At 37.7% G+C, this 26,905-nt stretch overlaps 2 protein-coding genes across 2 annotated transcripts in view; one reads left to right on the forward strand and one right to left on the reverse strand.

Moving 5' to 3' along the window:
• Nucleotides 1-26,905, forward strand: part of LOC141773925 (VPS10 domain-containing receptor SorCS3-like) — a 242,980-nt gene that overhangs the window by 64,740 nt on the left and 151,335 nt on the right. The gene's annotated exons all lie outside the window — the stretch shown is intronic.
• Nucleotides 1-26,905, reverse strand: part of LOC141773926 (VPS10 domain-containing receptor SorCS1-like) — a 62,103-nt gene that overhangs the window by 9,843 nt on the left and 25,355 nt on the right. Inside the window, exons 6-23 of the mRNA XM_074646100.1 lie at nucleotides 21,735-21,799; nucleotides 21,096-21,214; nucleotides 20,659-20,748; nucleotides 19,298-19,477; nucleotides 16,508-16,654; nucleotides 13,407-13,509; nucleotides 13,059-13,135; nucleotides 12,383-12,474; nucleotides 12,118-12,225; nucleotides 11,722-11,839; nucleotides 11,447-11,580; nucleotides 9,207-9,320; nucleotides 7,953-8,124; nucleotides 7,489-7,675; nucleotides 5,813-5,946; nucleotides 5,584-5,707; nucleotides 3,596-3,708; nucleotides 2,616-2,750 (exon numbers count right to left, since the gene is read on the reverse strand). Of these exons, the coding sequence (XP_074502201.1) occupies nucleotides 2,616-2,750; nucleotides 3,596-3,708; nucleotides 5,584-5,707; nucleotides 5,813-5,946; nucleotides 7,489-7,675; nucleotides 7,953-8,124; nucleotides 9,207-9,320; nucleotides 11,447-11,580; nucleotides 11,722-11,839; nucleotides 12,118-12,225; nucleotides 12,383-12,474; nucleotides 13,059-13,135; nucleotides 13,407-13,509; nucleotides 16,508-16,654; nucleotides 19,298-19,477; nucleotides 20,659-20,748; nucleotides 21,096-21,214; nucleotides 21,735-21,799 (2,212 nt within the window). The remainder of the gene's footprint in view (nucleotides 1-2,615; nucleotides 2,751-3,595; nucleotides 3,709-5,583; nucleotides 5,708-5,812; nucleotides 5,947-7,488; nucleotides 7,676-7,952; nucleotides 8,125-9,206; nucleotides 9,321-11,446; nucleotides 11,581-11,721; nucleotides 11,840-12,117; nucleotides 12,226-12,382; nucleotides 12,475-13,058; nucleotides 13,136-13,406; nucleotides 13,510-16,507; nucleotides 16,655-19,297; nucleotides 19,478-20,658; nucleotides 20,749-21,095; nucleotides 21,215-21,734; nucleotides 21,800-26,905) is intronic.

The raw sequence follows: 26,905 nt of genomic DNA on the forward strand, positions 1-26,905 counted from the left end.
TGAAATACAATGTGCGTGTGGGAACATTAAATCATTTAGGACTGGAGCAAGACTCAAAATCTCATTTTTTAAAGCTTAAGCCTTGGTGATACAATAAGTGCAATCACATTTTCTTTTGTGTAGTGGCAAAGAAAACAAACAATGTATGTGTCGCATGATGAAACCATCATAAAACCACAAATACACTACAATTGACAAGCAGTTCTTCGACTGAATGACTCCGCAGGGAATCAAAGGAGTTTGCTCTAACACTAAATGAGGTGGATGTCTTATGGAGCTATTTGAGATGAGATTGTTCTCTGTGTGTGTTTTCACTTAATGAACCACGCCAGAGTTTGGGGGATTTTTTACCCCAATTACTACAAAACATGTCCACTCTTCATTACTGCTGACCTTTTCCAAAGAATAACACGGTGCTTTTCCTACCTACCAGCCAGTGGTGTCATCATTTCACCGTGGTATCAGAATACTTTTGGAGAGACTTTAAACTTGGTTGACTTCGGTGATCCGTCACAATGAGCATCATGTCTGCATTTATTTCTGTCAAACTTAACCTTATTGTTGCGTGGCGACGGGGTGCAGACTTCCCAAATCGAGCTGCACTTAAAACTGTGTTACCATGCAACAATAATGTAACTTTGACAAGAATAAATGCGGACATGATGCTCATTGTGATGTATTGCCTCACGGAAAAAGACGTTTTAAGTCTCTGCAAGTTCTCATACTGGACTGAAATTTATAGAAACCAATGGCTGCCTTCAAGGTATAGGAAAAAGGATTCAAAGAACTGGAGAATAATCAGCGATAATGTAAAGTTCATTTGACTTTTAGCTTCTTGTGTAAGATATTTTATATCTCAAACAAATAAAGGAAAAGAGTAGAGATAAGAGGGAAGCTATCTGTGCAAGTACTGTACAAGTATCTGTTCACTGTATTTTGATTACAGTGCACACATACCGTTTCTTTGAAATACCTCTGTTCTTCAGATATCCTTAGGTCAGACACTACTTTAGTAAAGAAATTAAGCAAGCTAAGGATAGTGGACCTAATGTGGTCGGAGATAACTGAGGATGATTGCTGTATTAAATGTGAAAGGCACACGATGACTACCAAAATTGAAAATAACTTTTTCACATTGGCATGGATTGTAATGGATTGTAATGGATTGTAATGGATTGTAATGGATTGTAAAAAATGACTTTTGTCACATTATAGGACGAAATCCTGGATAAACTCATAGCACAGGATACTTTTGACTACAAGCAAGAAAGCTATTATGCAAAATGGCTGCTGGCAAATCCTCCAAAAAAGGAAGACTGGACTACAACTGTCAATGAAATAAATTGTAAGAAGAAATTGACCTTTATCTCAGGCCTACAATGCAAACAAGTATAAAATACTGGAAACAATTGATTCTAAATGTATTAGGGCTGTCAAAATGAATACGATAATAACTCATTAACGCAAATTTGTTTTAACGTCACTTATTTCTTTAACGCAACTTGCGATTTTTAGGTTGTAGCGAGCTCAGTTCTAAAGCTAGCGTGAAGATACTGGTATCATATGAAAATAGAAAAGCTAACGACCGTGTCATACTAGCTTGTCGCGAAGGAGGTTAAATAACGCTCCAAACTTGTGCTAAATTTTGGCGGGAAAAAATGTTCCAAGGGGTCCCTTGACCTGTGACCTCAAAATATCCAAATGAAAATGGGCTCTATGAGTACCCACGAATCTCTCCTTTACAGACATGCCCACTTTATGATAATCACATGCAGTTTGGGGCAAGTCATAGTCAAGTCAGCATACTGACACACTGACAGCTGTTGTTGCCTGTTGGGCTGCAGTTTGCCATGTTATGATTTGAGCATATTTTTTATGCTAAATGCAGTACCTGTGAGGGTTTCTGCACAATATTTAACATTGTTTTGTCAATAATAAATATATACATACATTTTCATAAAGCAAGCATATTTGCCCACTCCCATGTTGATTAGAGTATTAAATACTTGACAAATCTCCCTTTAAGATACATTTTGAACAGATAAAAAATGTGCAATTAATAGCGAGTAAATATTTTAATCGTTTGACAGCCCTAATTGTAACAGGACAAAATCCTGGATAAACTCATGGCACGGGATACTTTTAATTATGAGGAAGAAAGCTATTATGCAAAATGGCTGCAGGCAAATCCTTCAACAAAGGAAGACTGGACTACAACTGTCGATGAAATAAATTATAAGGAGACTTTTATCTTACGCCTGCAATGTGAAAAATATGTGAAATACTGGAAATAATTGATTTTACATGTATATGTGCCTATACTAGAAGACCATGCTTCTGTAATCTGTTGCACGTGTCGACCCACTTAAAGGAGATGTAACCTTCTGGTGAGAGAAATGTCCAAACATTATTAAATAGCTCAAACTGAAAACTCAATAGTGTTGTATGGCACTCTAAATGTAAAAGACAGAATCCTCCAGGCATTTCCTCTCTAGAGACAGTCTTTTGACTCCTTAGCTTACTTTTGTGCAGTTTTAATTATCACAGAAAACCACATTGTAGTGAGCATCTGCCGGGGGGAGGGGGGGCATTAAAATGATTTGATGAGACAGTACCTGATCCAGGTGGGCCCACTTTTCATCCATGGCTCCGTCTCTTGGCCTCTTCTGAGGCACGATGAAAATCTCTGCTGTTGTTGGCAAACCTGGGAGCACGGTGACCAGGAGCTGATCCTCGTTGATTCCTGTGACCTTTAATAATAACAACAAAAGCTCATTAAAAGGGTTTTTTAATTGACAGTGTTTCGTGGGTGATATTCCATGCTTTGGCCCAGTATTAATGAGTAAATACTCCTGGCTCTCTGCTTCATATATCATTTGCCTAAGTACCAGTCACTGTCAAGATATAATGCACGGATCAACTGAAACACGCAAGCTCAATTTGACAGTCTTTGGTAAAGGCTAGGGCTTTTAGTGCATTTATGCCATAACCAGAGGTCTCCTGTCAGTTTCCTGGTGTAAACCATGGTAATATCTGACAAGACAGAAGGTCAAAGTGAATGTTTCATACTGAGGGCTACTGTAGGATATATATAGAGCTCAGTATCCAGGTCTTTTACATAACCTGCTGCTTTTTTTGACATCCCCACAGTGTCTGAGAGGGGAAGCCAGACGCACTTAACCACAGTTAGGCTCTTTTTACTTGAGGTTTTGGTGTTCTCTCGAGGCAATGGCATTCAGCAAATGGCAACCGTGCTTTTACTGCCCTTTAGTGTTTTTGACAAGTTCAGTTGAAAGCTTGTACTGGCAATGATGATTTCAGGTGCTGCGCCATGTCAGCGTGTAGAGGTTAACAACTAATTACACAGCAAGTGAGGTTAAAGACACTGCGAGTAGTGGAGTGCAACGCTTGACACAAGACCACATGCATACATTACAGACGCAGCATAACCAAGAATGGAAATGTCACAGGCTCACTAGACAGAGACTTGAGTTTTTCTCTCCAGGCTATAGTGCAAAGCTGCTTATTGCCAGAATCTAAATGAGGAGCTCAGTTCATTCCTGATTGCATTACGGTTTTTAACTGAAGAACTGACCTGAACCATGGAGCTCTTCACCACTCTGCCGATGTCCTCTCTCCACTCAGACACTCCGGGGTTCAGATCGTCCAAATTAGAAGAAAAGGCCAAAACGTGCGACCAGAAATAATCTGAAATGTAGACAGAAATCAGACCTAATGTACGTCTTCCGTCTAACTTTAAAGAGGACCTATTATGCTTTTTTTTCAGGTGCATACTTGAATTACGGCTTTCTACTAGAACATTTTTACATGCTTTAATGTTCAAAAAACACTTTATTTTTCTCATACCGGCTGCAGTACCTCTGTCTGAAACGCTCTGTTTGAGCTTGCCCTCCATCGCCCGAAAAAGCTGCCCAACTGTTGTGATTGGTCAACCGAACCAAACTCTTCGGACTCCACTTCAGCTCCACTCCAACTAGCTTTGTTTGAGGGCGTGCCAAACTAGCTGTTAGGCAGGTATTATGCAAATGTGTTACTTGGTGACATCACCACGTTACGGAAGAAAAGGCAGGACTTCAAGCAAGGCGTTTCAGGCAGTTCGGGAGCAGTGTGTCTGTAGGGGAAAGTAACTCCCTTTGGAGTGGATTTTGAGCTTCATAACTGTGCAGACCTTTTACATGCACAAAGAAATATATAACACACTAAAGGAAAGGGAAAAAGCACAAAAGCATAATAGGTCCTCTTTAATGATAAAGAATCCCTTTTTACACTAATCCACCTCAGATACTTCATATAACAGAGTACTATACAGAGTCAATTCTGTATTTTCAGCAGAAAATATGGAGTCTAGGCTTAAATGGCAACGTGACTGACCAAATTCAAATTGATGAAGAGAACTGAACATATTTCTGTCTCAAAGATCATGATGTTGATATGATTTACGACTTCAGTTAATTCTTTTTAAGATGCTGCATATTATACATAAGATAAATGGTGAAATGTCAATCTTGGCGTTGTAAGAAGCAAAGAGATTCTTGCAAATATATCTTGTTGTTGATACTTTATCCCTGTGCATCATGTATCATTATATATCTCTAAATCCTCTACTCTGTTTAATAGGTTTGACTAGACAAGACGGTTAGAGTTCCTGTCTCTGTTCCCATGATAAAATATATTGATCTCCCACTATTGGCAGCTAGGACATGCATTGCTAGTCCCTGGAGATCTAATATATATCCAACTCCTTCATCAACATCAAACAGAAGCCTTGGGAATTTTACAAAATTTGTCATTTTCATATGAATTTTGGAAAAAATTTGGAAGTATTTAAAACTGAAACAAAAGAAATCAATTATCTTTGTAAGTGTGTGTGTATACTTTCTAAATTTTGGTGCTACCCACTTAAGAATTCCCTTTTTCAGACTCAGTTTATTGTACGGTCCATGTTTTATGTGCTTTTGTTTGGATGGTTCAATGTTGATGTAATTTCTTAAACCAGCAGTAGGCAGAATATTTTTGGCATCATTGGGCAAAATCTAGCCCGTGACGGTAGACTCACAGGTCATTTCAGAGAGAGCATTCCTCTGTTATTTTATCCCAATTATTTCTGTCGTCTAACAAAAGTAGTTATCGTGACAGACCTAGGAATGAATAAACAAACAGGTTCATTCTCGACCTTGGAAACAGTAGCTTAACAAAAACAGTTCTTATTACAAAGTGCACTTACTTTAGCTTTCAGCTACATCTCATGGCCTTAATCAGCGATTTGTTTGCTTCACATAGAGTACAACCATCTGCTATCACGTGGCCCATTCCCATACTTTTAAGTCATGTGATAACAACTAAACCATCACCATGACAACTAAGCAAACACCATCCACTGATAAAGGCTACAAAAGCTCCCGAAAAACCAAGTAAGCATCCTTGTGGTAAGATGTCAAAAGGCTTTGAAGATTTTAGAACTTTTATTGATTCACTCTCAATTTGAAGACACAAACCTGACTCCATAGTTTTCACTTTTTAATTATATTAAGAGGCTGTCTAAGTGATTAATATTGAGTTTACCATAAACGGCCAGAGTCATTTGGTCCTGATAGACAGTATTGCCAACTGAAGCTTGGACAGTGACGGTGTGACTTCCCTCCTTGGAGAAAGCGAAGGACGTCGCTCCGTCCAGAGTCACAACAGGCTGACAGGCAAAGAGACAGAGAGAGATGTACTGTGGTGACTTGTGAATCTATCATGTCATTCAGTAAATAGGCTGCATGGTAGAGAATGAGAAAGTAAGACTTACCTCCGTTTTGTTATCAAACCACCAGAAATAGCTGACTGTTCCCACATTGCTGGGGCGTAACACGGTCGTGAGGTTTACTGCTTTGTTCTTGACGGCCACCGAAGGAGCCAAGAGCTGGACGTGTTCAAGTTGACCTTTAGAGAGAAAACATTAACACTATAAATTAAAAGCTTTTGTCAAAATTCGGCTAAATACTGCTTTTATGATGCTCAAAATTCCAACAGAATGCATTTAGCCATATTTTGGCACAACAATGAAGGCCTGGAACACACTGAGCATATACTGTAGTGGAGAAATTGATTGCACTGCGGGAGTGTTTTGACAAGTGTCTGTGGATGTTTTGATCGTTTTTGGCGCCATGAAAATGTCACCATTGGAAACCATTACAATGAGCTGAAATCAAACTGACCACAGCTGCTCTTCTCTTTCAACGAGGGGACAACAAACAGCCGTCTTTTACGCCTACACGGGGTGAGTGACACTCAGAACTTTGGATGGAGATTTTGGATGTAGTCTCGTTTTAATGAGCCAATTTGAAGTTACAGAAGAGCCGTGACCATGTTTTCCCAAGTGTTTGAATTATTTTGCTTTGTAAAGGCTAACAAGTTGAAGTGTTTTGAGCTATTTGAAGGCTGTTGGATCTTTTGTTGGATAGTCTATAGGTTCTCCATCTATTTCCAGCCACGGACCCCTTACAAGATAGAGAATATACTGCGGACCCTCTCATGTATTTGACATATAGCCTATTTTTTACACTTCTATAGTCTTAGTTATGTGAAAGAACAACAAAAGAGAAATGTACCAGAAAGATATTAGACATGTATTTAACATATTTGCAGATTCTAAGAGTTATAGGTCTGTTAGATTAGAACGTAATTTATGATCTATTAAACAGTAGATTGACTCTAAAATTGCCCGTAGGTGTGAATATGAATGGTTGTCTGTCTCTATGTGTCAGCCCTGACAATCTGAATCTGCAACCCCATTGCTAAATGCCACCAAATCCTACACAGTGTACCTGTAAAGTGGAGTACGTTCCTAACAAGTTCACCTTATCATGTATGCAGATGATGAGAGGAAGTAAAAAGGTATTACGCAACTGATTAAAATGGTGCAGACATTAACTTAAAGGTAAACTACGCCCATTTTCAAAATTCATACATGTTATTCCTATGGTCTAAGACAGTCCAAAAATATTAGTAAACATGAACAACTTTATCCCAAATTTAAAAACTAGAGTGCTAAAACTGATGTCATTGGGTATAAAGTGTGTAGCTCCATAGACAATGAATAGGGAGAGATGTTATAGATGACACTGAGAGCATCCAGAGGAATGTTCTGACTATATGGGAACATTTTCTGTTTCATGACCGAGAACACCACAGTAGAATAAAGCTCATTTGGGTATAAGAAAGAAGACTTTATACCATATAACATCACAAGTTTGAGACTTACTTCTCTGGCTTCTGGCTTTGAGAGAGAGGAGCTCATGTTCACAAATATTGATTGAACTTTCCCAGGTCATGAAAATAACATGGTGGAATTCATAATTTAGGTGGTGTTCCCCTTTAAAGAGTATTCTAGAGGAAAAAAGGGCCAGTTTTCACATTCAAGAATAACCATACAATTGTTTATGTTCTCGCAGCCACTTTTAAATGACGACATATTTGACTCACAGGAGACGTGGAGATAGAGTATCACCCTGTCAGAGCCCAGGATGTTGGTTGCTGTAGCAGAAACTTGGTAGATGCCAACTTTATTGTAGATATGCTTGACCCCGTCGTCTATGGAGCTTATGTTAACGTACGATATGGCTGTCCCGTCGCCAAAGTCCACTGTTATACTTGTCATGGAGCCGAGACCCTTCAAAAAGAAAACAAAATACTGTCACTCACACTGTAGCCTCCGTTGTTTTGTCAGTGTCCTCGCTGACACATAACAGAGAGCATTTACCATAATATCTACAAGAACAAGGTCAAGTGGTAACTCACGTCACTGCATATTTATTTGATATGCTGGTGTTCCAGCCTCTCTGACAGCATCTTGATATACAGATAAAACACTAAAGAAAAAGCATGCAGCCTACGAGTATCACCCTGTAAAACACACTACTGTTGCTTTGATAAAGTGAAGTCAGCACCTCTTCCAGAAAGACCAAGAAAGTGACATTCCTCTCCAGTGTTGCCACCAGTGTTCCCTCACTGGTGAGGAGCTGGAGGCCCCTGGGGGCCTGACTGGGACACTTCTGTCGCCTGGGGCTGTACTTCAACCGTGTTCCCTCAGTGCAGTTGTTAGACAAAGCCCGGCGATATCTGGAATTATTTAAAGACCCCCAAAAGACACAGATGAGCACCACATGAGTGTAAAAGAAGACAGAATATATGTATAACAACACATGCACTCACAGGGAGACATTCATAAGAGATTTATAACAGTGGTTTCCAACCTTTTTTTTGTCTACCATAACCACACAGCTCTATCAGATTAGCTCTTTATCTATGGAGGACGGAACCTGCCAAAATAAAATAAAATAAATAAATGGCTCGATAAAAAATATATATATGCCATTAAATGTACCAAAAGAAATATAAAAAAACAACGTAAGCATTATTTAATTGATAAAATGTGACATAAATTGATATTTGATAATTAATTGAAAAGTTAATGAAAATAAATAAATAAATAAAAGGGAAAACTAAATAGAAGAGTAAATGGATAGGGGAAACAATGCAAAGGTAAATAAATAAAGAAGCAAATCAAAACAGAAATATCAATTTATGTCACATTTTATCAATTAATTAATGCCTACATTTATTTTCAATATTATTTTTGATACATTTAATGACAAATTTATTTATTTATCGCATCATTTATTTTTTATTTTGGCAGGTTCCGTCCTCCATCTTTATCAAAACCAGCCATCGGTTACAATTGTGTCCATTTGTTACATGTTATTTAACACTATTAATGATACAAAAAATAAATTGTTACAATATTTGTATCATATAAAACAACGTGAAACCGTTTCAACTATTTATCCATTACTTTTAGCCAGAGTATTTTGAATTCTCTACTCGCTTGCTAACTAGTTTTCAAGCAATCGCAATTACAGCATGTGTTGTTCAGGTGCAGTCTGCTTATTGTGGCTGCTAGTTCATTGGTTATTTTAGCAATAAATATGATGAAGATTTTTAATCCTATTTGTGTTCTGATTGTCCTCCAACCTTCCTCATATCTGTTCTGAAGGTTAAGAATCTTTCATGTATAATACAAAGAAACAACCACACACAGAATCGCAGGTGATTTTTAAGAATGTTAACCTTGAATGTAACAGGAGACATTCTTACACCCACTACTCCCTTCGCTCGTGGTAATACAAAGGAATCAGGTGTACCCTGTGGTGTTAAGGAAGCTTGTCCCCGTGATGCAGTCTCTAGATGTCGCTGAAGGAACGAACCAGAAAGCCGGAGCACAGCTCCCGTCAATCTGCCTCTCAAACCCGTAGTCGCTGTTTCAGTTGGATAAACAAACACAGAAAGAGATGCACTGAGGAGTTATTGAGATTAGTTATCATTCATTTAAAATACCAAATATAATTACTCAGCTCAAATGGAATCATACACAATAAGTACATGTCTACTGTGAATAGAAGTGTTTTAGGCTCAAGAAGACTTTTCACAACACAGCAGCTCAGTATTTTAGTTTTATGTATCAAACTTCTGAAGCAGAAAAAAGGATTGTGCGTGTTTACACAGACTATAATTATACCTTGAGAGAGTCAGAGGGATCTGTCAGAGTTGGAAAGTTTAATAAGCCTTTTAAAGTGGTGTTACGCTTGTTTAATATAATGGTAGGTGCTGTTCATGTAGCACCAGTGAGATCAGAAAGGAAGAAAGTCAAGTGATGCAGAAGTACAAGAAGTCGTGACTTGAAGTGACACTTGTTAATCATACAGAAGTATCTAATAATAGACTCAAGAGTGAGGCGTTAGTTTTATTAATTATGCAAATATATTCAAGCGCCCTTGATATAAGTAGAAAGATGTAGAAATGTACTGCTATCACATGTTTGACTGTTAAGGTCAATATTTTCAGTCATCTTCTGTCAGTTAAATTGTGTTGTGATGATGTGACCATGATGATGTGTTACTGTTTTATAAAATGATGTGGTCCAAATGAATATTCCATGCAAATTGTAGTAGTTTATGTGTAACACAGAACACAGTTCATTGCAATAATGACCAGTCATTTTGCACATATTTGCTATGTTGTAATACTGTATATATCAAAATCAGATTTTTTTAATATATTTATATTAGGGCTGTCAAAGTTAACGTGATAATAACACGCACATTTGTTTTAATGCCATTAATTCCTTTAAAGCGTTAACGCAATTTGCGATTTTTAGGTTGCAGTGAAAATATATTGGCATCATATCATAATCCAGTGGTACCAATAATATTATACCAGCTTGTTGGGAAGGAGGCTAAATAATGCTCCAAACTTAACTTAACTTAAAAACTGGCATGGCCATTTTCAAAAGGGTCCCTTGACCTCTGACATGAATACATGTGAATGAAAATGGGTTCTATGGGTCTCCCCTTTAGATGCCCACTTTATGATAATCACATTCAGTTTGGGGCAAGTCATAGTCAAGTCAACACACTGACACACTGACAGCTGTTGTTGCCTGTTGGGCTTGAGTTTGTTATGATTTATGCATATTTTCTTATGCTAAATGAAGTACCTGTGAGGGTATCTGGAATTCGATCTGGATTTATTAATTTATTTTATGTATTTATTTGCACAATAAAACAAAAGGAGCAGAGACACAACAACAAAAGAAAATAAGCAAGTTGTGCAGGTGAGATTAAAAAAACAACCTCAAGGCTTACAGAGGGAATCTCACCTCAATAGACATTATATGCCAAGGGTCAATTATAGTCAGATATGATATGATGATCAGTTTTTATAGTTTGGTTCATAAGCCTATATTTGAAATTATTGAGTGAGGTAGATTGAAATGCAATATGAATATAACTGTTCTATAGCTGAGTCGCCTTATATCTAATGGAGAACTGACAGAGCCCAGTGCAAAACATTGGGAGGTGTCACCATTTGGCATGTCTCGTATTATAGTTACATACATAACAGTTAGGCTGGAAAAATGTTTTACAAGGCATGAGAAGCGAAGCAGGCTGATGACAAATTTTATAAATGAAAAAACAAGTTTGATATAAATTTGCTGCTTGAAGAGAAAGGTGTTATGCCCTGCTGCTAAAAGTGGCAATTCTGCAAAACCGTTTTTGTGAAATATAAAGGTTATGAAGGTGAGTGGGAAACTGATTACAAACAACCTTAAAGAAAAAAAATATTTATACCTAAGGGTTATTATTATTCATACCTTAGTTTCTAAAACAACTGATGGCATGTTTTTAAATCATAGTACTAACTAACATCATCAGTCAATAGAAATATAACAGAAATAACAATAACAAGTTGTAAATCATAAAATATAACTCTCCAAACACTCCTCTTGTTGTTTGCTTCACAGACTCTGCCTCTGGAGATTAATAAAGGGTTGTGCATTGGATTTAATGAAGTGAGAAGAGGAGCTGCAGAGCAGGGAACTCACCACTCAAAATCTGCCTCTGTGCATGGGCAGGAGTCTGACATCTGGGAAATATACTGATTTCTGGCCTTGACACAACGAACGTTTGCTTTCAGTTTTTGGAAGATTCTCTTCATTCCCATGATACACACTTCGCCCTGTGATGAATAATGCATCATTAACATTTCAGAGGTCCTTTTTCCTTTTTTTTTGTCTTGTACCATCTTGCTTTTATTGTGTGACTGAATCAAAGAGATTCACTTGGGTTTGATCAGCGAGTAGCAGCAAGATCCTCTTACCTCATTGTGTAACTGCCATGTCATGTAATCTTCAGATGTGCATCGTTGTTGGAAAATGGACCGGAAGTCAATTTTGACAAGTTGCCACTCGGATCGATGACTGAAATGACCAAATATTCTGCACAAACAAGCAAGAAATACAAGGTCAAAAACATTTGGTATATGGGGCAGATAAAAAAAAAAAAGCTAACTAAACTTTTGGGTAATTTCAGTACACTGAATTTAATCCATATTCCTCTGTGGGTTGAGAAACCCCTCTACAACTTGGCTTATGAAACCCGTTGAAAACCACATTAAATAGATTTATGTACACCTCTAACTTTTCATTGGAGTAATACATAATTACCCAGTGCGATAATTAACACATGAGCTCTTTTTGGTTCCTTCATATCTTACGTCATTATGAGGGTGTCCTCTCCAGGCTCCCCCAGCACCCCATCAACATAGAGCGGAGAGGAGGTGAAGCTATATTTGTCCCAGTTTCTGCCCTCATCAAAACTCAGCCTGAGGGAGAGAACAATGGTTGGATCACAGACAGACCAGCCACAAATAGAGTTGAGTTCTGTAAGAAAATCCTCAGCAGAAAAGCAGCCTCAGTCCCTGTTTTGAAGATTGAGTATAGTCTCTAAAAAAGATGTGTTACACCCTTAGAGAACCTTACCAAATGTGCCTAATTGGCAGAGGTGTGTGTCGGATGGCCACCAGAGATCCTCCTTGATTCAGGAAAAACACGCTGTACTCTTCCTGGAAAACCTGCAGACAAGACCAGCTGCGCTTTATAACACCAGAGGAAAAATTCTAAGTCTACACAAAGTGCGCACAGATGACAACATAAGGAACATGCACGCTTCCACCTACACACGAAACAAGTCGAAACCACAACTGTTCTTTACACAAAGGTGTCTCAGTTGTGTGAATAAACAAAGGCGTCAAGCAAGTGTTGCTCTCTTTGCTGATTTTTGTTGTCTTAAGCCGATGGCAAAAAAAAAATCTGTACGCTCCTTTCTGGTTTATTTGTTTTACAGATCAGAGATGCACATGTCTTCACAAGGCTGGGTGTCAAAACCTCAATTCTTTATTTCTTTGCAATTGTGTCTGTAACACCAAGAACTGAAAAGCGAGAAGTGAAAGTTGGATCAGTCAGATTCCTATTCTTTATTCAGATAATGCCTGACTAAAGTTGTATTTATTTCATTTTGTTCTGTATTATATTGAGGGAAAGTTCAGGGGAAAGACAACAGCTATCACAGAAGCTTTTAAGAAGTTCAGCAAAGTAATGTATATAACGAGTATTGGTGCAGAAATGCAGGTACCAGTCTACAGTTATCATACTGTACCTCTCTCCAGCTGTTTCCAGCATCAGATGTGATGAAAATACTGACATTATTACTGGTCAGCTCAGGTCCAGCCACACCTGAATACAAAAGGTAGAAGAGCACTATTTTCAGTACAGTATTGAATATTCATTCAGACAAGACAAAAGCATGTTTTTGTTCTTCTTTCCACTGATGTAACATGGAATAGATGTGCAGGAAAGATTGATTTCATTTCAGTTTGTTGTCGGCTGAGAAAGACAGCGCTGGGAAGAGAGCTAAAGAACAGATCTGAGTGCTGAGGGATACTATCGACAACCATCATTAAGAACAAACAACAGTATGGACGTGCAAATCAAATAATCTCCTCACCTGACGCTATTATAATTCCTGGAGCGGAATCTTTGCTGACAATGTTTCCCGAGGTGTAAGGATTCTCTGACACGTGGAGGTGTAGATGTAAGGAACAGTAAGGCTGCGAAACACAAACACAAGGAAATTAGTTTGCTGAAGTCAACATGTGAAATTGAAAGGTTTGATACAGAGCTGGTTCACGTACAATAATAGGTGTCATAATAATTACTGACAGAAAACTAACATTATTTTACATTAAATTAATCCTTTTCATTTTAACTCTGAGACCCATAATTGATTTGTTTTTGTCTTTTTTTAGGGGGATACAGGGGATCTTTAGGGGGAGATAGCAGGTAAACAGTATACGTCACATAGAAGTGGTGTACATCATCTGAAAACTGGGAACCTGAAGATTAATTTGAGCTCAATGCAGCTCAGCACTGTGTGTCAAGTTATTCTAGTCATAAATCTGACATAAACATGAATTAATGAATTCATTTTAACAAATTGTGAAAGAGTATAAGGCCTTAGAACATTATGATAGAAGTATATGATGGCCATTCTCATGCTCTATTATGTCTCATACCTTGTTGCAGCAATTCAGGGGTTGATATAATTTGTTACATAGATTTGGTGCTAAATTTAACCATTTGTTACCACTCAAGAATAATAAAAAGTGATCAATAATCCCTCCAAAATACCACATGACCTTGAGGAACACCATAGAAAAGGCCATTCTGTGATTTGGTATCAAAACCTTTTGACATTTGGAGATTCTCACTATATGAAATGGCTACTATGGGGACCTGCATCATCACACATGAATACAGTTGGGCTCATTGGATCCATAAGAGTCTCAGCTTTACAGTGATACCCAATGTATGTAATTCCAAGACTGTTTATGGACCCCAGTATGCAGAAATAATCAAACACATAATTTTAAGAATAGGCAAAAATAACACATTTTTACTGCATGTAAAAGACTGCATCGCTTTGCCCCAAACTACATGTGATTATCATAAAGTGGGCATATCTGTAAAGGGGAGACTCGTGGGTACCCATAGAACCCATTTTCATTCACATATCTTGAGGTCAGAGGTCAAGGGACCCCTTTGAAAATGACCATGACAGTTTTTCCTCGCCAAAATTTAGGCTAATCTTGGAGCATTATTAAGCCCGAATTTAGCCTGAATCTGCTACAGCCTCTGAAAGTCAGTAAAGTCAGTCGGGATCACGAGTCTCGCAGAATTTGAACATGAAAAACATTTTTGTCACAATGTGGTAAATATGTTATAGAATTAAAAACACGTTCACAATGCAAAACATTACATAGATATAAGTCTCCACAGAATGAAACAGAGTAGGGGTAATTTATGATGGAAGCTCAATATGGAGGAACCTTTGACTTCTGATGTTGTTCTGATGTTTACTCAAAAACCCAATACATCAAAATGTATATTTTGCATTATTATTACGGTTGGTTTATTACAGCTAAAATATCATCTAATGAGAGTATGCACAGCAGATTAAAAGTCTGTTTGGATGATGCAATTTTTCATATGACCTTAATTGGACTCATAAAAAGTGCCTGTTAAGATTATATTAACGGCAAAGAATGACCTATGTATAGGATTGTATTAATTTTAATTTTATTTAATTGTTGACTGACCTTTGTGCTCCTTAATTATTGTGTTTCTCCTACTTTCTACACCATGTCTTTTATCCCATCTTCTCCCGTGATGATGTGAAAATAGAAAGCTTTTTCTTTGCTGCCATGAATCAAAACTTACATTTAAAATGTATAAAAACCCCAAAAATCTGTCTTGTACTGAATAATGAATGGTAACATAACGGTCTGTCTGACATGATTCATTAAATGATTTATTAAATAACATGTTGAAAGAAGTGCTTCTGTACTGCACTTCAGTGCATTAAAACTATCCCTACACGCGTTCTTTTGGTTATCATCACTTCCGGTAATTGACACAGGGGTGTGGTTTCACCTATTATTACCTGTTCACTGTGACTACGGGAGTCAGACAAAGAGGGTGAGATAGGCTCGGATATTTTCTGTTGACCATCACTTCACGTTTAGTTATTCCAGTCAGCGTTATTGTTTGTATTCCTTTAATTTAATAAACAGTAAAACACATCTGGAATTTTGGACTTTTTGGAGCGAGTCACACAGTATAGAGCCTATTTCAGCCTCTTAGCGGCTTTTAAACCGATAGTATACAGTACGCTACAGTAATAAATACGGGATTGGGAGCATTTCTATTGCCTCTCTACAGCTCTCAACATGGTGACAACATGCCGGCGGCTTGCAGCTAACGGTGCTAACAACACTAACACTGCAAACAATGACGTGACAATGAAAGTGCTGACAATTAGCCTCAGGGGGAATCGGAGGGTGGGTGCTACGCTTCCATGATGACGCCGTCGGTCATGAGAGCAGTGCAGAGCAGGGCGTCGTGGGCCGTGATTTTGATTTAGGGTATGATTACAGGGGTTTGGTTTCTCTTGTTTTTGTCTTCTCATGATGGTTTAAGAGTTTTGTTTTTCTTATGTAGTTAATTATTTGGTTTTATTTTATTTTTCTGGGGTTTTGAGTTTACTTGGTTGATACTAAGTACTATTAGTTTCAATTATTGGTTTCTAATTTTGGGGTTCGTTTTATTTTGAGTACATTAATTTAAGGGGATTGATTTTTTGTTTGTGTTATAAGCTTGTGGGTGGGTTTATTTTTCAGTTGTGGTATATTTTGGTTAATTTATTTCTTCAGCACATTTTGGGATTGTTGATTTGATTGTTGAATGTCTGTTTATATTGTATTTAGATTTGATTGTGAAAATAATATATTTTTGATGATTGAAGATAAAAAAGTGTTACCTTACAGACCTTACCTAATATAGATATAAATTGGACAAAATTGTGAGTGACAGTATGTTAAATCAATCGAAAGGTCTCTTCAGTTACTGACATATTCTGAGCTGTGTTGATGTGATTCGCATTTATTTGCACTCTTTGACCACAGCATGGCATGATCCAGTGTAGTATTTTTTGAGAACATAATGGAAATCCAAATAACCGAATCTATCTCTTGTCAGTGGCCCACTTACTTGTTCACAATAAACCTTGTTTCCCTGGAGATCGGTTGTTGGAGCCTGAAGAAGACGCCAGTCTCTCCCCTTGTTGTATGTGATATAAGTTTTCACTTGGTTCTCAACAACTTTATTTGACAGGAACACCCCTTTAATCCCGGCAACCTGCGAACATGAGAGACGGAGAGCGGTAGGGGGAAAAATAACAAAAAAGGGAGGAAAAAAAAATAACCGTAAATTATTCAGGCTTAAGTAAAGCTGAAGGCCTAGATCGGAGAGGAAGAGATGTCTTAAAGTGCTAGTTTTTCTGACAGGGAGCACTATTTTGGACCATCTGTAGGACTCTGCTGAATCAAAACAACATATGGCGCAGCCCTGAGATATTTCTTCTTCTGTGCACAGAGATGCAGACTCTCATGTGCAGCTATTCACATTTTTCTTCCTTTTAAAGAGCACACATCTTTGTGAAAAGAGGAATCACCATTTCATGTCTTCTGCTGGTCATTGCAGATAAATACTTCTGGACATAGGTGAGTAAAAAAAACATCTTGTGATGCTGCTGGAGACATGGGATCATCGGGTGTTTCAACATCATACTCCCTCCCTCGGGCGACCCAGCAGAGGCTGATCAGATCCCTTCTTGTGTCCAGCTGGCAACAACAAACCACTTCGCACCCAGGGTTGTTCTCTCTTCAGCCATGTAGAGGCTCTTCCCGCTGCGCTGGTGGTCCCCTCAGTCCTCTTTTTCCCCTTCAAAGCCCAGTGTGCTGAGGGCTCTGGCCAGTGAACGGGCAGCAACTCCTCGACATCCAACCTCTATCGTCAAACACCTCCCCTTCCATCCCGATTCTCTGAACCGGCTTATAAGTTCTCCATATTAAACATTACACATAATATGTGTGTGTGGAGGTCAGTGAGCAGCGAGAGTAACCAATGCTGACGGCTATCTTAGGTGTGTGTTTGTAACAATGTGATGCTTTTACTGCTGGCTGCAGATGAGGATAATCTAAAGTGATGCATACATGTGCAGTCACTGCGAACTTCATAGCACATCTGTCAACACAGATACAACATGTTCAGGGCACAAGCTTATGCTGTTATTTCGCCTGCATTGTGACTATGGGCTTTAGGTGACATTAAACTTGTATATACATGGTCCGCTATCTGAAGACTGAACCTCAATGTTTATTTGTGCAATAATGTCCCATGAATAAGATAATAAAAGCAGGCAGGAAGTGGATATGAGGGCGACACTAAGATGCAGCAGAATGAAATGCAATGTACCAACATCTGTTCCATTATGGTGAGGACATCCAAGACATCTGAGCACAGCGGGGTACACTTAAGGAAAGCACGGAAGAAAGTCGAGATTAACTCCGAGCAAAGTTTTAGGCTTTCTGTTGGTACTTTACTTGTCAGAGTCTCTTTGTTATTGTTCAAGCTCCCAAATCAGGAATTTAAATTTGTATGGTGCTCTTATAGACACAGTTTCAAGTTTCTTCATGGTTAAAGACAAGAAAGTTAGGTGGACTAGAGACTCTAAATTGTGAATGTGAGAGAATTGATGAATAAAGCTAAGTGTATAACTGAGTATTATATCCGTTATTGTAATATTCTGTCCAATATTTTACAGTTTCAGAACTAGGGCTACCCCAAATACCATTTTCTACGAAGCTACGGTGAGAAATATTCAAAGGTATTCAAAGCTTCACGGCGCGGCGCAGCAGGCTGACATGTTCTTCTGTCTGTCGGTCTTTATCTCCCCCGTTTCAGTAATAATTATATGATTATATTATTAAAAACAAAAAACAAAAGAAGCATTCAAATACTGATTTGGAGGCCGATTACCATGGCAACAGTCAAAGCTGTGAAGCTTCGGAGCATTCGGGTCAGCCCTAGTCAGAACATAGTTAAAAATGTGCATTAAATCCTAAGAACATAATGTCAGCTCTTCCAAGTTTCTTCTCTCGTTTAGACCTGAAACAATTAGTCGACCGACAGAAAATTAAAGCAGCAACTATATTGATAATCAATTAATTGTTTAAGTCATTTATCAAGCAACAATAACATAAAAAAGCTTCTCAAATGTGAGGATTTGCTGCTTGTCCTTGTCTTAACGTTATTGTAAACTGAACAATTTGGGGTTTTGGACTGATAAAACAAGTGGGTTGGATAAAACAAGGCATCTTTTGACCTGATCACATTCGACTCTAGGAAATTACAATGGGCAACTTCCACTATTTTCTGACATTTTATAGACATAACGATTAATCAATAAATAAAAAAAAAATATTTGAATGAAAATAATCGTTGGTTGCAGCCCCACTCTTGTCTTGACAATAGACGGAAATATTATAGTCAGGTAATCAATTTGCAACGATACAAATCAGATAAAAAAGCAAATCCTCAACTTTGAGCAGCAAATCTGAGAACTTGGACCAAGCGAATGGTTGGCATTTTTGTTTGATTTGTGATTTAAATGATTACTTGATTATCAAAAATATCGCTGATTGATTTGTTAGTTGATTAAATGTAAAATAAATTAATCCAAGATTATGTTCCAGCACTCATACAGAAGAATATGTAGGCATGAGTATAGAATTGCACTTAATGGAAAATAATTTTGCATGTATAATTGCACTGATTATTATGTTGCATGGCAACCGATTGATTAGATAGTAAACATTAGTGAACACAACACATTGTCCTAGAAACTGCAGCAGTTCTAAACCCAGGCCAGTGATTTGAGTTGGTCCAGCATGCCTGAATAACATGAAAACATGTAAAAGGATGACCGTCGCTGCCTACCTCATAGAGGTCTACCATGATGTTCCCCTCCGGTCCTCCGCTGCTCACAACGTCCTCCAGCATCAAGGTGAAGAACAGCCCTCTGGACTCAGACATGTACAGGTTGTAGGAGTCGTTCTGGTGCCAGTCCTGAATCGCCGCCACCACCTGGCTGTCATCTGTGCTGATTATCTGCAAATCCTAAATACATGAAATTCATGAGTACTCTGGATGCCCACAAGGTTTTAAGAATGGATTCAACAAAAAAGTGTGAATCTGCATATTAATGTGCCCTTAGTGGCCACAGAGCTCAAGCAGCGAAGCTAACGATTCATCACTTCTGGACATCATTCAGTCCGGATCAGCAGCGATTAGACCTCCAGAGCTACCCCCCTTAGTGGATTAGTCGACCAATCGGTTGTTTTGGTTTGTTTCTTTCTTCCTTTCTTTATTTACACATATAAAAAAATAAAAAGATACAATCTATAATATTGGTATAACCCAGCTTATATAGGCAGTCCGTATGGAAAATATTGGTTGGTTAGAAGAAGTGATAACAGGATTTCTTTTAAATGCTGTGGATTCCTTTAGTGAGATTTTTTCATGCTGAATGACTAATTTCCTAAGTTTCACAGATCTGTCAATTAAATCAAATAATAGATTAGTGTTAGTCGACAAAGAATTTCTTTGGTCGAGGAAGTCCTAAAATGAAGACATGCTCCATTTACTTTTACAAAATCCCTTCTCCAGAATGAGGCGAGGTAACGGATGTGTGTCCTTCTCAAGGAGATTTTGACCCGTACATGGATGGATGGATGGATAGGCTGATCGAAACAACACACTGCAGGCACTAAATCTCTCCTGTTGTTGTGACACGGTCTCTAAAACCACTAAGCCACCCCGCTGTGCTTTTAGCAAATGGGATTCAGTGCAGCACATTGTTTTTGTGCAAATGCAAATGGACTTTTCTGCTTCAAAAAGTTCCCTTTGGAGTTGTGGGGGGAAACTGTGCAACTCCACATTTAATTTTTTAAAGTAAATATCTGTTGATGCAGACAAGAGGGCAACTGATTAAAAACTATGCACGGGTCTTAAATAAACACAAGATCTAAAGATGTAATTATGCATAACTGAATGAATTTTCAGGAGGATAATAATGTGGGGAAAACAATTTAATGGATTTGTCAGCAAACATTATGACTAACTGGGAACAGCAGTACTTAAAATCTACCCTCACCAAGTCATTATGATACCCCAAAACAGCCTGAAGAAGTAAACAAAGTGTTTCACAGTGATATGAATGCTGCACTTGTTCTGCTGCTTGTTCCTCTGCGTGTGCTCAACTCACCAAACACTGCGTCCCTTTCCTCCAGCGGTCTTACCTTCGGCAGAGTGTACTTGGGAAGCTTCATTGGGTAGAAAGCGCTCCTTTTATAAGACACATAATGGACAGACTGGCCACCTACTGGCACCTGGAAAAGCAATATAACGCAATTTGCAGTTCAATCACATTGCAGGTAAATATTCATAAACTTCACTGTGCCCACTGATTGCTAGCAGCATGTATCAAACAATTTAAGCCACCATCAAAAACCTCTCTGGGTTTGCTACTAATTAGGATATTGTGCATTACGGCAGAGTGGAATTGTAGTATAATACAAAACATCGTGATTTCAATTTCATGCCATCCTTTCCCAGGATAATGGCCCCTTTTAGTTAATGAAAAACATGACTGTACATTAAGATGCGATTGAATGCAGTGGTTTTACAGCTTTTAATTGTCCTTTAATGAAGCCAGACCTTGTAATAAAAAACCCACCTGGATGAAAACGTATTCATCCTGAACCACCAGGGAATTGGGGATGATAAATCCAGGGAAAGGCTTGCCCTTGTTTCCATCAGAGCAATTCTGAAGTTTACAAGTTATGTACTGTGACCCTGTGGGTAAGCAAGAAATGAGTGCTAAGAATATAACAAAGAGAAAAACAAACAACCTTCTGAAGTCCACGATCAAGGTTTAGCTTGTGCTTATGGTATTAAGTGAGCCATAGAGGCAAAATTTTGGAGGCCAATCCTTATTCTCACTAATAGACAAAGTAGAGAGAGAGAGCTGTCCCAGTGTGTTAGCATCAGCCAAATGAGGCAGTCTCCCCAGGGACAGGGCATTAACACACAAGGCCTTATGGAAGTTCCCCCTCTCTGCACCGTGGCCAATAAAAAGAGCCAAGTCACAGCCCGGCCCTTGAAAAATGAATTAGCTTAATCGTATGAGGAGTCTCCATGCAGCCAATTCAGATGAGGAGGCAAGTTTTAGTACAGCAAAAAGGAAAAAAGCTCTCTCTCATTTTTGGGGTTTAGGAATTACAGCAAATGTTGCAAAACTTGATGTGAAATCTGTTTAAAATGTTGACAAATCTACATTTCTGTGTTGCCAAGGTAACACCATTATATTACTCACGTCCGTCAGAGACGATGATCTCCAGGTGAATCATTCCTTGCTCTTTGTCTAAACCTAGTCTGGACCTGTAACATTATAACAAACATGGAGGAAATATTAGGTTTCTGCTTCAGGCAAAGTGTCCGTTAATGATATTAATGACATTGTGTGTATTAACAATTACTATGTGTGCATTAATAATAACTTTGTGTGCATTAATAATGACATTGTGTGCATTGATAATGACATTGTGTGCATAAATAATGACATTGTGTGCATTCATAATGACATTGTGTGCATATATAATTACAATGTAGGCATTAATAATTACAATGTGTCCATTAATAATAGCAGTGTTTGCATTAATGATGATATTGTGTGCATTAATAATGACATTGTGTGCGTTAATAATTGCAATATTTGCATTAATGATGATATTGTGTGCATTAATAATGACATTGTGTGCATTAATAATTGCAATGTGTGCATTAATGATGATATTGTGCGCATTAATAATGACATTGTGTGCATTAATAATTGCAATGTGTGCATTAATGATGATATTGTGTAAATTAATAATGACAATGTGTCCATTAATAATTGCAATATTTGCATTAATGATGATATTGTGTGCATTAATAATTGCAATATTTGCATTAATAATGACATTGTGTACATAAATATGGACTTTGTGTACATTAATAATGAGATTGCGTACATTAATAATAACGACATTGCATACATTAATAATAACACTGCATGCATTAATAATGACTTTGTGTACATTAATAATAACACTGTGTGCATTACTAATGATATTGTGTGCATTAATAATGACATAGTGTTCGTTAATAATTAAAATGTTTGCATTAATACTGACAATGTGTCCATTAATAATTGCAATGTGTGCATTAACGATGATATTGTGTGCATTAATAATGACATTGTGCGCATGAGTAATGACATGTGCATTAATAATTACAATGTGTGCACTAATACTAACATTGTGTACATTAATAATGACTTTGTGTGCATTATTGATGATATTGTGTACATTAATAATTATATCACATGCCCATATTTAGATCAGTGGTTCCCAACCTTCTTGTTTGTTAAACGTTATCACAGCTAATGGCATGTTCAAAACATGAGTTTTAATATAAATTATTTAACCAAAGACTGATGTTTTTCCATCTTGGATAGCTCTTTTATAATTTTTTATTTTTAAATTTTTTAGAAGGCCTTTTAAAAACCTTTCCACCTCAAGGAGATGGTTGCAGCTCTTCATAGGGTCAAACTTAACCCAGTTATAATGCAAGTGGAGATTTATGCATTTAAATTTAAATGGGGTGCATAGAGATTAGCTGTTTCTAAAAATGGACACACAGTAGTTAACTGCCAGCTGTGACTGCTGCGTGTCTAACTGAATTAACTGATAAAACTAACGTTGTATTAGCCATGTAGATTGAAGAGTAATATGAAATATGGTCGATATATCTGACATTTGCAAAAGGCTGTTACTATAGGGAGGACTTAATTTAATTTATGAATAGCTGGTGCAACCCAGTCCTGGAGGGGTTAAAGTATCTGGTATTTTACTAATAATGAAAGAAAATGTAGAGTAATTATTTTTTGTAAAACAGAATCGTATGTTTTGCTTTCTTTTTTTTTTTTTTTTTTTAAAGTTATTTTTTTAAATTTTTTTTAATGAGGACAGTGGATAGAGTCTTGAAAGGGGGGAGAGAGAGAGAGTGGATGCGGAAAGGGCCACAGGCCGGATTCGAACCCGGGCCGCCGCGGTCAGGACCAAGCCTTGATACATGGACGCCCGCTCTACCAACTGAGTTAACCCAGGCGCCCGTGTTTTGCTTTCTTATCCATTTTATCATCTTGTGATCCTTCAGATTTATAGGGACGGTAGGTTGGGAGTTATGGTTATGCAGTATGCAGTGCCTGTGCATATACTGTAGTAGGCTTGGTTACAAAGCATTTGTCTTGTAATTTTATCTTTCTTGTTATTTATGTTGAATCAGGTGGCTTAATAAGGCATCGAGGCGAAACGCTTTATCAACCATTTTGCTGTTATCCCAAGGCATATTTCATAAAGTGATGCTGTGTAAATAATTATAACAAAAACAAAGAAAATTGAGAAAACTGTTCACATTATAAATGCATTTAGCTCGCAGCACTAGTTTCTGTTTTTCTGTTATCAGAAGTGTAATATTTGTGGCTTACATTAGATTTTCATTTTGAATTTGTAAGAGGGTATGGGAAATACAGATGTGATCTTTACGGTTCTCTCAGAAGCGTTAATACAACAACCTTATCTATAAATATTGGCCTGACGGACATTTGACCTGTACTGCACTTTATGGGTAAGGTGCACTTAGCCATTTCATTCACTTCCAATAGAGATTCTTCATGACGTACCGAGCGACAGGAGTGACCACTTGTTGTATTAATAGCAGCTGTTGTGACAGAAGATGGGTTTCTTCTCATTTTCCATACCGTGTCTGAACTATAATATAAAAAGCCCCCATCTTGCTTCCCTCAGCACTCTGTAATTGCCTCACAGCTCCATCTCTTTTAATGGACTTTCTGTCAAATACTTCATCCAATTCTATCAGTGAACAGCAGCGCTTGCTCTTAAATAAACCCCTGCAATGTTACACAGTGTTCTCCCATAACTAACACATACCAGCACGTCTGCCTAGCGAGGGTGGCTGTTAACATGCTTTTGTAAATCATGTTTGTCAGATTTTTTCACATAAGATGAGCAGTGCAGGAGGTGATGAAAGAAATTTCTTTCATACTTGATCTCTAATGGCGTGGGGAGCGGGGGTTTTTAGGTTATTTTTTCTGGCATGTTTTGGTTGACTTATTTCCTCGAAGATAAAAAGGAAGTGCATATGGGAACATCAAAAATTAGGTTTTTGATTGATCATCTAGTAACTTCAGGATGATGCAAAAGAAATCTCAGACGCCATTGTCCTCAATTAGCATATAGACTCAAACTGTAAATATTATAGATGACTTGTGAATATGCCTTAACCCTAAGAGACTCACCATAGACCAGTTTTTGTCTCTTTTATGGTGGGGTACAGGGGGTCTTTAGGCAGAGACAGCAGGTCAAGAGTATATGCCACATAGAAGTGATATACACCATCTGAAAGCTGGACACCTAAAGATTAATTTGAGAGATGCAGCACTGTGTGTCAAGTTGTTTTAGTCATACATCTGTAATAAATATGAATTAATAATTAAGTAATTAAGTTATTCATTAAAAGACATTGTGAAAGTGTAAAAGGGCTTAGAACATTATGATGGAAATATATGATGGCCATTCCCATGCTTATGTCTCATAAGATGTTGCAGCAAATTTTGTGTTGATATCATTTGTTAACAGATTTGGTGCTAAATTTAACCATTTTTTACCGCTCAAGAATTTATCAAAATACCATAGAAAAAGCCATGCTGTTATTTGGTATCAAAAACTTTTGACATTTGGAGATTTCTGCAAGAATTGCATTTGACTAACAGCATCACACATGGATACTGTTGAGCTCATTGGATCCACAAGAGTCTCAGCTTTCCAGTCATACCCAATTTTATGCAATTCCAAGACTGTTGAGGGACCCCAGTATGCAGAAATATTCAAATACACCATTTTTAGAATAGGCATGGGATTAGCATAAAGTGGGCATGTCTTTAAAGGGGAGACTCGTGGGTACCCATAGAACCCATTATCATTCACATATCTTGAAGTCAGAGGTGAAGGGACCCGTGTGAATATGGCCATGTCAGTTTTGGTTGGTACCAATGGATTCCTTAGGTTTTTCTAGTTGCATAGCTTCACTCTAGCTTTAAAACTGAGCCCGATACAGCCTCTTAAACGCAGTAATCAGCTCTCAGCTCTCAGAGGGCATCATTTCACTAGAAAGATATTTTTGCATTGACATCCCTGGGTTAGCGAGGTAAAATATTTATTTGGTATGATTCATTTATTTTCAAAACAGGTTTCAGCTTAATAGTTATGAAGCTCAGTGCAGATTGTTCCTTACTCCTAAATTAAGAACATATTCTCTCACAGTGTGGAGCCTTATGCCAAGCAGAATTGAACTGAAAGTCAAAGATCTCTGTGTGCACAGGCTCGGATGCATTACCATTAGCTACAGAGAAAAGTTTAATTGTTTCCCTGAAGAGAAAGGGCTTTGTTTGTTACGTGATTTAGGTGAGACTGAAGATGATTGATCATGTTTTATTGCCCATTATGTGATGATTGAGGGGCTAAACTTTTTTACTAATGTGTCCTTCATTTCGGATTAGTTTTTTTCACATTTGTATATGCATGACAGAATAAATAACATAACTAACCATACATAAGTAGAGAGTCACTAACTCTTGTGGAGGTTATAGATTACTCCCCAACCCCATGAGATATGTGTCATACATCTGCCTTCCCTTTGATGATAAAAAACATCAGCCTCATTAAACAAGAGTTAGCCTTTGTTTTGTCTACTTAGTCATCACCGCTTCACTAATGTGATTTTTATTTACTGTAATATTGTTGTTAATGTGTTGGGTCATTGTATTTTCCCAGACCAATGCAAAAGCTGCACAACCATGTACTGTAGGTCACTGCAACCTCCTTGATTAATCGGTGGTTCTGCTTCTTTAGTTCTATGTGTGAAAGGCCTTCTGGAGCCAACAACCATAAAAACCATTATAAATTAAACATTTATCCTGGGCCATAAGCCCTGTAGCAGCAGCCGGCAGCTAATATACCACTAAAGCACTCTGAAAGACACCTAGAAGCTCTCTGACACACCATTAGAGCTGGTTTTGTGCATTATACATCAGGTATCATACTAAATACATTACAAACTGATGTGATTGGGTATGATTCGATTTGTAACGCTGTATTATTTAATTCAATAAATATTCAATATTTCATGAGCAGTATCCATTCAGCAGATGAAATATTAATCAGTATATGTAAACGAGATGCTTAGTGTATAATGTTAAAATTGATAAAGAAAAGAAAAAAGATATTCCTCCCTAAAAACATAGCTTAGTTTGGCATTCAATAATAAAAGCAATGAGATTAAAATGTGCCATGTCATTTAATACATTTTTACTGTAATCAGTGGTGGAAAGTTACTAAGTTAATTTACTCAAGTACTGTACTTAAG

Source organism: Sebastes fasciatus, chromosome 9 (genome assembly GCF_043250625.1).
Source record: "Sebastes fasciatus isolate fSebFas1 chromosome 9, fSebFas1.pri, whole genome shotgun sequence".
Classification (NCBI taxonomy): domain Eukaryota; kingdom Metazoa; phylum Chordata; class Actinopteri; order Perciformes; family Sebastidae; genus Sebastes; species Sebastes fasciatus.